This window comes from Cynara cardunculus, assembly GCF_001531365.2.
Source record: "Cynara cardunculus var. scolymus isolate 2C chromosome LG 8, CcrdV1, whole genome shotgun sequence".
In the NCBI taxonomy this organism is placed as follows: domain Eukaryota; kingdom Viridiplantae; phylum Streptophyta; class Magnoliopsida; order Asterales; family Asteraceae; genus Cynara; species Cynara cardunculus.
In genome coordinates this window covers 7,270,463-7,280,838 of record NC_037535.1, presented here as the reverse complement: position 1 = coordinate 7,280,838, position 10,376 = coordinate 7,270,463, and the positions used below count along the sequence as shown (strand labels likewise).

At 25.3% G+C, this 10,376-nt stretch overlaps 1 protein-coding gene across 1 annotated transcript; it reads right to left on the bottom strand.

Annotated features, from left to right (window-relative positions):
* Positions 1–1,721: 1,721 nt before the first annotated feature.
* LOC112516122 (mavicyanin-like) lies at positions 1,722–2,524 on the bottom strand. Its single transcript, XM_025123133.1, has 2 exons — positions 2,377–2,524; positions 1,722–2,122 (listed from the first exon to the last, which is right to left on the bottom strand). Exons 1-2 carry the CDS (start codon positions 2,519–2,521, stop codon positions 1,722–1,724), a joined length of 546 nt encoding a protein of 181 aa, XP_024978901.1. The 5' UTR covers positions 2,522–2,524.
* Between the last annotated feature and the right edge of the window lie 7,852 nt (positions 2,525–10,376).

The following is a 10,376-nucleotide window of genomic DNA, read 5'->3' as shown; positions in this document are numbered from 1 at the left end:
GTGATTTTGAAAAAAACGATGATATTTTAATTAAAATATAAATTTGAAGATATCATATAAATTTGACAAAAATAAATATATCGATATTAGTATCAAATTAACTATTTAAAATTCATATTTTTTATGTAATTTTTTTACTATAATTTAATTTAGATTCAATAACGAAGTAATTTATATTTGTCTTAATAATATAATTTTCTTATAAATATAATAATAAATTATTTTGTTAGAACTCGATAATTATTATAATTATATTTTAGATTTTTTATATTTTAAAATGAGATGTTTATTATCTATTTTATCCGCAGTTAGTTACGCGAATTCAAACATGGAGCTTTAATAAGTTGTACTTACGCATAATTTACTTGTAATATTAAATTTTAAGTAATATGCATCAATATACAATACTTCATGCATAAAAAATTATTTTTATTAGTTTTTGTAAAATGTTGTAATATGCATCAATAAACAATACTTCGTGCATAAAAAATTATTTTTATGAATTTTTGTCAAATACTTTATAATATAGTATAAATATAGATATATGCATGTTAATTAACTTGATTATTGCTTGATTGTAACAATAATGATGTCAGTTATGATCGATATATACTAACCTGATGAATGAGACTCGTGTTCTTTCAGTAGAGGCGAATCCTTATATTTTAAGTCTAACATAAATTATGTTTTGACCCCTATTTCTAAAAACTGATTTCAAAATTAGGTGTCGTTTACCAAACGCTTACTCGGGTAAGCGCTTACCAAGTCACTTTACTTTACCGGATAAATATGACAAAGACTAATAATTTTACACGGTAAGAACGAAAGCAAGAATCGAGAGTCTTACTCGGTAAGTGAAAACGATGACTCTTACCATGGTTAACGTTTACGAGGATAAATTGTTGCATACGATGCATTTTAATGAATAAAATCTTACCCGACAAATAAGCAATAGTGTTGAATTTTACCGTTAAGTACTTACCGAGTAAGTGTTTAGGTAAACGGCCTCCTAATCCCTGCTAAAATATCATTCAAAACTCTAAAGTGTTATTCTTTATGTTTGATGCTATAACACAAGTAAGAATAACCAATCCAAAAACCTTGGTTTAGTCAAACGTTTTCTTTTAACATATTGGATTCAATAATATACTAAACAATTTTTTTTTGAAATATAATCATTTTTTATTTTTGATAAAACAAGTGTTTGACGAAAGTATCTAATAAAACAAATGTCCTATAAATAAAAACTAATGCATGACAAAAAATCAAATGTCGTAGGTAAAGAGTCAAAAAGAGAAATTACTGATAACTTCTCAACGTAGACAAGCACTGTAATAGTATTATATTTAGATATATAATCGTCACATAAGTTAAAGTGATATATGATATTGCTAGTCCGTTCTAAAGCTTAAACCCTAGAAAACCGTTTTAGGTTAACAAATCCCATGTTACACGTAGATTTGTTTACCATGGTCATTAGCATACACAAACTTCATATGATTCAATAACACCAAACTATTTTTATGACATGCAAAAAGACCGAGAATAAACAAACGTACAAGAATGTCTAAGACATAATCAAATCAAATCAAATTTAACGCAAGTTTTTAACAAACAAAACCGAACATTTCAAAACTTAATCCACCCTAAAACATATCTAGAAAATAAAGCCAAATTAAACGTAGAACATATTAATCAAAACATAATCCTAAATATTTTCTTTAAACCATTGTGATTGCAACCATTGAAGCCATCGCCACGGTGTAAATATCAACCCTGAAATTCAATCCGGCATCACTTTTTTTCGGAGACTCTGGCGGAGTAGATACGGACGGAGATGATATTTTTGGAGACGATTCCTTTGGAGAAGGTTTAGGAGCGATAGAAGGAGACGATTCACCGATTGAGCCATGTTTGTGAGATAAAACCTTAACCTCAAGCTTTACACCTTTGTCGCAATGTCCGGTAAACCCGCTAATGAAAAAGAACGGTCCGGCCTTGTCGAGCACGATCGTGGTGTTACCATCATGGTACTCTTTGAGGGGTTTGTTTTTATTGCATTTCTTGTAGTCTTCTTCATCCACTTTTAACACGGAATCTACTTTTGAATCGTATTTGAACACTGAAATTTATAAAATCCAATGTTAACGATTACGAAAAAGAAGTCATTGAAAACACCCTAATGGAATAATAATAATGTCAAAAAGATTCGATATTTAACATGAACATCCCTTCAATATGACATAGGGTTTCATGTTTATATATATATATATATATATATATATATATATATATATAAATTGAAACAAAAACACCTTCATTTTACAAAAATACAAGAAATAAACGATTGCTTTTACTTTAAAACAAAGAAATTACCAAGAGAATCTCCAATCTTAAATCGTTCTTTTTCAGCCCATTGGATCAAGTGATTAGGAGAAGTAGAGACACGCCAAGAATTCTCGTTTCCACCGACCAAAAACTCTCGTGCTTCGGAGCCACCGAGAATCATCGACAAAAACATTAAACCCCCGAAGAAAACAGATGGAAGCAAACCCATTTTTCCAACAATTAAAACAAGAAATTAAATATTCAAGATTTTTCAGTTTGAGAAAGACGGGTAAGCACTGCATTTTATACAAGTTAGGTTAGGAGCTAGGGTTGGGAGAGTCCAAAGCTGCCAATCATTGCCACGTCAGAGTCATGGGTTGGTGTAGCCGTTTGAAAATTGAGAATATCTCGTAATTGATAGTTACAAGTGATTTATGATTTAAAATTCAAATAATTTTGAAGAATTGAAGCCGTTTCGTTTTCAAGTAATAGTAAAGAATCAAATAAATGGGTATAAATTTGGTCAAGTTGGAAATTATGGAACATTAATTTCAATTAGAAATGTTATGATTTTGTTTCTTGGGAAAATGGGATTTATTTGTGTATTTATTAGCATTCAAGTTTCACCAATTCCCTCTCATTTGTTATTGTTTTTTGTTGTTAATTTTTCATTTCAAAAGATTTTTGCAAACTTATATATAATATATTATTAGTTGTCTATATATACTATATTATAAAACATTTGATAAAAACTCTTAAAAATTATTTTTTATGTATGAAGTACTGTTTATTGATGCATATTACTCAAAATTCAAGATTACAAACAAAGTGTGCGTTAAGTACAACGTGTTAAAGCTTCATGTTTGAATTTGTGTAACTAACTGCAGATAAATATAGTCAAATACAAGATAAACATTTCATTTTAAATATAAAAAATCTAAAAATATAATTAGGATAATCATTGAATTTTAACATAATACTTGATTATTATTCTTATAAAAAATTATATTATTAAATTAAAAACAAATTACTTCGTTATTAAATTATAATAAAAAATTGAATTAAAGAACTTTTAAATAGTTAATTTGATACTAATATTGATATATTTATTTTCGAAATTTTATGATATCTTAAAATTTATATTTTATTTAAAAAATAAAAAACATTATTCTTTTCTGAATATCACATAAAAACCATATTTCCGGAAACCAAACAGCTTTTATCCCCGGAAGGCAGATTCTTGATGGGTGTTTAGTGGCAAATGAGTTAGTCCATTTGGCGAAAAAACATCTCTAGAGAAATATTAAAACGAAACATTAAAATCGAGAGATATTTTGCTACATTATGCGAATACACTTCTAGTTCCTATAATATAATGAAATTCAATATTTTTAATAGAAACCGAGGACTAAAAATTGGTATTATTTCTTATTAAAACGACTTAAATTTGAATAAAACAAAAATTAAGAAGTTAATTAAACGTATGTTGAAGTTTTAAATTTAAAATAAAATAAAAATTTGTTCTTGTTTTAATGATGAAGTTGTTATATGAACTAGAAGGTATTCGTGCAATACAGCAAGATACATCTAATTTTAATATTTTGCTTTATAATCTGGGTCAATCAATGTTATAATACGATTTTATGTGATTTTAAAAAAAAAAAATATTTTTATTTTTAAATGAAATATAGATTTGAAGATATTATAAAATTTTGATAAAATTAATCGATATTAGCATCAAATTAACTATTTAAAAGTCCTCTTTTTTGTGTAATTTCTTTAATTTAATTTTTTATTATAATTTAATTGAATTTTAAAAACAAACTAATTTATTTTTGGTTTAATAAAATAATTTCTTTAAGATAATAATTAAGTATTATGTTACAACTTAATGATTATCTTAATTATATTTTAGATTTTTTATATTTAAAATGAGATGTTTATCCAATATTTGATTATGTTTATCTGTAGTTAGTTACATGAATTCGAATATGAAGTTTTAATAAGTTGTATCTACGCATAATTAACTTATAATCTTGAATTTTAAGTAATATGTATCAACAAACAGTACTTTATGCATAAAAAGTTGTTTCTAAGAATTTTTGTCGAATGTTTTATAATATATTATAGATAAAGATAATTAAATATGTAACATTTGTTGTTGTGAATAAGGATAATGGCATATAATATATGTTAGTAGCTAGCGTTGATGATTATCTCATATTTAATTATGTTTATTAATTAATCATTAGTTAATTTTATAGAAATTAAAATCCTTTAAAAATTTGTAGATAGATAAGACTTGTAAACTTCAAATTTAAGAATTATTCATTTTTAAGTAATAGTATAAGGATATTTGCACAATACAGTGAGATACATCTTGATTTTAATTTTTTTTTTTGTCTAAGTTGATGTTATAATACTACGATTTTATGTGCTTTTAAGAAAACGATAATATTTTTATTTTTGAATTAAATATAAATATGAAGATATCATAAAAAAATACTGATGTTAGTACCAAACTAACTATTTAATTTTTTTTTTGTGTATTTCTATAATTTATTTTTTATTTTGGTTTAATAATATAATTTTTTATAAGATAGTAATTAAATATTTTATTAGAAGTCAATGTGTATCCTAATTATATTTTAGATTTTTTATATTTAAAATGAGATGTTTATGCTCTATTTGATTATGTTTATTTGCATTTAATTAATTCAAACATGAAATTTTAATAAATTGTACTTACGTACAATTTACTTGTAATGTTGAATTTTAAATAATATACATCAATAAACAATGCTTCATGCATAAAAAATAATTTTTAAGAGTTTTTTCAAATGTTTTATAATATAGTGTCGACATATTACATAATAAGTTATCTTTAAGAATTTTATATAAATGTTTTATTTATATTATATTATAAAACATTTGGGTAAAACTTTTAAAAACTCCATTTTTACTGCATCAAGTACTTTTTAATGTTATCTATACTTTAATGTTGTATATTACTTAAAATTTGAGTTTACAAGTAGACGCTTCACGAGTACATGAGAAACATAATCAAATACAAATAAATATCTTAGTTTAAATATAAAAAATCTAAAGTATACTTAATATAACTATTAAGTTTTAACATAATACTTAATTATCATATTTATAAATAAATTATATTATTAAACCTAAAATAAATTTATTTTTTTCTTAAACCTAAATTAAATTATAACAAAAAAATTGAACTAAAAATTATCTTTATAAAAAAATATCATATTATTAGACCTAAAATAAATTACTTTATTGTTAAAACTAAATTAAATTATACTACAAATTGAATTAAAAGAGTTATACAAAAAACGAAAAGTTTTAAATTGTTAATTTGATACTAATATTGATAGAAATTTTTATGGGTCTTCAAATTTATATTTTATTCAAAATACAAAAACATTACCGTTTTTTCAAACTGTTTTAAAACGGAACATTAAAATCGACATGTATCTCACTGTGTTATGTATATACGATTCTAGTAATAATATAATATATTTAAATTAAACTCTTAAAAACATATTAAACACATAATATTTTAGATTTGAAGTTTATAAATAACTATTATACCTAAAATGTTAAGTTTTATTAATATTACAGAATATTCTATCATTGTATTTATCCACCCATAAAAACTCCATTACGGAGGTGTTTGAGATTGCTTATTTAAAACAACTTATGCTTTTTTTTTTTTGTAAAAGTGTTTATTAACTTAGGTGGTGTCAAATCGGGGTTTTACAAAAAATGTTTGGATTAACTTACGACGGTACCAAAACGCAATAAGCTGATAAGTTGTTTTTTTAGTGTTTGACAAATTTTGTTTATACATGTAAAATAACCAAAAAAGGCATTCTTCCATATTAGGGATTGCTTATTAATTAAAACTAGGTCAATCAATTGTAACAGAACATCTTCAGCCATCACAACATTTGTTTCTGCCGTCGATACCAGACCAATCGAAAGAAATGATCAAGGAGGGGATCCGCATACTAGATAAGAAGTCGTTGAGGGGATATATAAAAGCCATGCCATCTTTGGCTTCGAAGCTCGAGAATCAAGTTGATAACCTGGAAATCAAAGAAGTTGGGGACGACAATCTCAATTTCGTCTACATCGTTATCTCTCCATCTGGTTCGCTTGTTATCAAACAGGTTTCTCCCCAGTTAAGAGTTGGGTTGTTCATAATCAGAGAATTTTGTCATTAGTTAGAATTTCGTTTGTGTCATTGGGGTTATAGTCATTCGATCATGAAGATCATTTTTTAGCTTGATTTATGTATCTGGAAAGGGTATTAGAAAAGGGTTAAAAATGTTAATTGTTAATAAGTTGAATTTGATAAGTTAGGGGAGATTGACTTATAAAAAAATTGCTTATCACCGATTTGGCACTGGTATAAACAACTTTTTTTTTCTTCCTCATCCAAACACTTAAAATGACTTATTACGCAGTACCACACTGAAACAAGTCAATAAGGAGTTTTCATAAGCAAACCCAAACACCCCCTACAACTAAAATAAATAACATTTTTATTTTAAATCTATAACATCTAAATTATAGAAATATTTTAAATTAAAAAACTAAATCCCACAAGAAATTTTTAATCTTTAGAGTGGATTTGTTCTTTTAAATAAACTCTATCTTGATAGTTTTTGACTTTTCAATTTTATAACACTCATAGCTGTTTCAGTTAACATCATAAGTTAGTAACTGTTATAAAAGACAAATTGATTTTTGACAAACTATAGGAACCAAAAGTGTAATTCGTTCTAAAATTAGTTGTCACTCATATTTAAAAAAATTCTTTATATATCCAATCACAAATCAAATTTGTCAAATTAAAACACATAATAAATAAAAACAACTTTTGAAAACTTAGAAACTTCTTCTGTCAAATCCTGATCAATAAACCTACAAAATCCTTCAAATTGAGCAATTACAATCCAAGAAGTACCAAGTACTTGGACGTGGACTTGGACCACTATTCGAAATCTTAGTGAAACACTGGATTTGTTTTCAATTAAGAGATGAGAGAATTAAGGATACCCACCAAAAAGACTGGATATGCAAGTATGATAACTTATATGTTGTTCTATATCTCTTCCACAATGGAATCTGATAAGTGAGATTTCGAGTAAGTGTGATGTATTAGGTGTATCCGTATTTGTAGAAGCCTTAATTTTCGTGCTTATCTTAATTGTTGGTTTAGTCTCATCATATTTATTTAAAAAACCTATTTAAATTGACAAAATGACTTTTGCGTTATAAAATCTCAAATTTAGAAAAACAAAAAAAATCAATAAAAGTTCATATATCTTTTAGGGCGGGCAATGTAAGTAAAGTATTCTAAGTTAACTGTAATCAATGTGATATTGTTAATACACAGTCAAATTACAAATAATAACAAAAAAAAAAAAAAAAAAATCCAAAAAGCAATAACATTTTAGACATATACAACTATTATAAAGTTTAAAAAGATACAAATTATTCAAACAATTAATAAAAACTATTGTTAAATCCTACAAAAATAATAAGTAATTATAAAGAAAATGTTTTCATATATTTCAATGTCCACTCCAAAAGATATGTAATTTTTCATGATTTTCTTTGTTTTTCTGAACAGATTTTATAACATAAAAGTATTTTGTAAAGTTAATAGTTTTTAAAAATAAATAGAAATATTTTTATTTAATATGTATTTTAATTAAAAAAATTGATTTGTAGTCAGATATATAATTTTTTTAATAAATATTTAAAAAAAATGTAAATCACAATTAACTTTAGAGTAAACTACACTTTTGGTCCTTATAGTTTGTTCAAAGACTGATTTATCTTATTACGGTTGCTAACTGACGATGTTAACTGTAGGGGCCCTGAGTGTTATGACTTTGAAAACTTTAACGACCACCAATGTCGATAGTTCTTTAGAAACCAAATCCAAATTTTGAGCAAGCCACAAGACCAATGTTATTCACTCTAATCCTTAAGCTGATATCAGTATCAATATATAGTTTTGGGGGTTTTACTAGGTTTTTAGATCAGCAAAACTTGTTCAACCATCGTTTATAATTTATATTTTATTCATACATAATAAAGTAAAATTGAAGGTTTGAGTTCTCAAGTTAAAAATCAAGATTTCATCGTCTTGCAATACTAGAATATACTTCTAGTCTTCGTTAACAAACCATACTGCAACTGGTGATTTGAGATTTTTATAAATCGTACAGTTTGAAATGAAATGCCTAGACCATAAAATGACCGGTTTAATTAGGCAATTGCTAATTATGGGTTTTAAATTTTAAACTGTAAACTAAAAAATTAAATCGAATCGAAGTTTAACTTGAAATGCAAGTTAAATCAACAAATCAATCATACTCTATAATTTATAGATTATACATCCAACTTGGTAATTGTATATTAAAAATGTGTATGCTTAATTGAAATAACACTAAATTGGTATTCGTTATTCGTAAATCTATACTATATAATAAAGCATTTGACAAAAACTTTTAAAAAATAATTTTTATGTATGAAATATTGTATATTGATGCATATTATTTAAAATTCAAGTAAATTATGTATAAGTACAACTTATTAAAGCTCCATGATTAAAATTGATGTAACTAACTGCGGATAAACATAATCAAATAGATGATGAATCTCTCATTTTAAAATATAAAAATTCTAAAATATAATTAGGATAATTATCGAGTTCTAACAAAATAATTAATTATTATTTTTATAAAAAAATTATATTATTAAACTAAATATAAATTATTTCGTTATTGAACCTAAATTAAATTATAATAAAAAATTGAATTAAAAAATTAAACAAAAAATGAGGAATTTTAAATAGTTAATTTTGATACTAATATCGATATATTTTTATCAAAATTTTATGGTATCTTCAGTTTTATATTTTATTCAAAAATAAAAATATCATCATTTTTTCAAAATCACATAAAAGTATATTATAACATCTACTAAAATAAAGAATAAAATAAAATATTAAAATCAAGATATATCTTGTTGCATTGTGCGAGTACCCTCCTAATTAACTTCTAACTCTCAAGTAAAATGTAAATCTCAATCTATTAAAGTTTGAAAAACTTATAAGTACTAGAGTAGACTTGCTAGCCCAATCTGTAAATTTGAAGCCTAAACCCAAGCCCACCACTAAAATAAAATGTAGTGATGGCCAAACCGTCTTAGCCCGACCCGACCTGAAATATTAAAAAGAGAGCCGTTTTTTTTAAATTCTAGCCGTTATGTAGTCGTTTTTGACAGTTTTTTTTAGCCTCAAAACATTATAAATATGTAACAAGGTTGAGAGGTTTACATACCAAGTTCTCAATTCACAAAAAAAGTTCAAAATTCTCAGTTTCTCACTATATTTGTAAGACACCGTAATTTTAATTATAATAAAACGTATTTTTAAAGTGTATTTAAGTGGCCCGTACGACAAATTTAATAATGTATTCAAAATATATATCATTAATTTTTTTAAAAAAATGATTTTTTAATATTGGGACCAGGACCCTATAACCAATTATGGATTGCTTGACCAATCTTCCCCTTTTCGACGGGGACCGGTTTTTGGCCATCACTAATAAAATGATATGAGAATATTTATAGATATAAGCGGTCCGATTGGTTAGAACGTCAAAACGCATACGAGAGTAAAAACGATAATACATTACAAGAAATAATAACTTAGAAAACATGTGGTATACAATAACATGAAAATGCCGTTACTTTTCCTTCACTTTCGACAAATAAAGTTTTTTATTTACTTTATTTCCCTTTCTTATAAATGAATTCTTAAGGATACATAATTACAAAAACATATGGATTTATAAATAGTCCAATGATCATATCATCAAGATGTAGGGGACCGGAGGTATGTATAGTTCATCTGTACGTGATACCATCAATTGTTGATAACGTCAGAGGCTCCACAAAATTTATGGAGTGAAGTTTGTCTTACTGCAAACGTGATCTTAAACAAG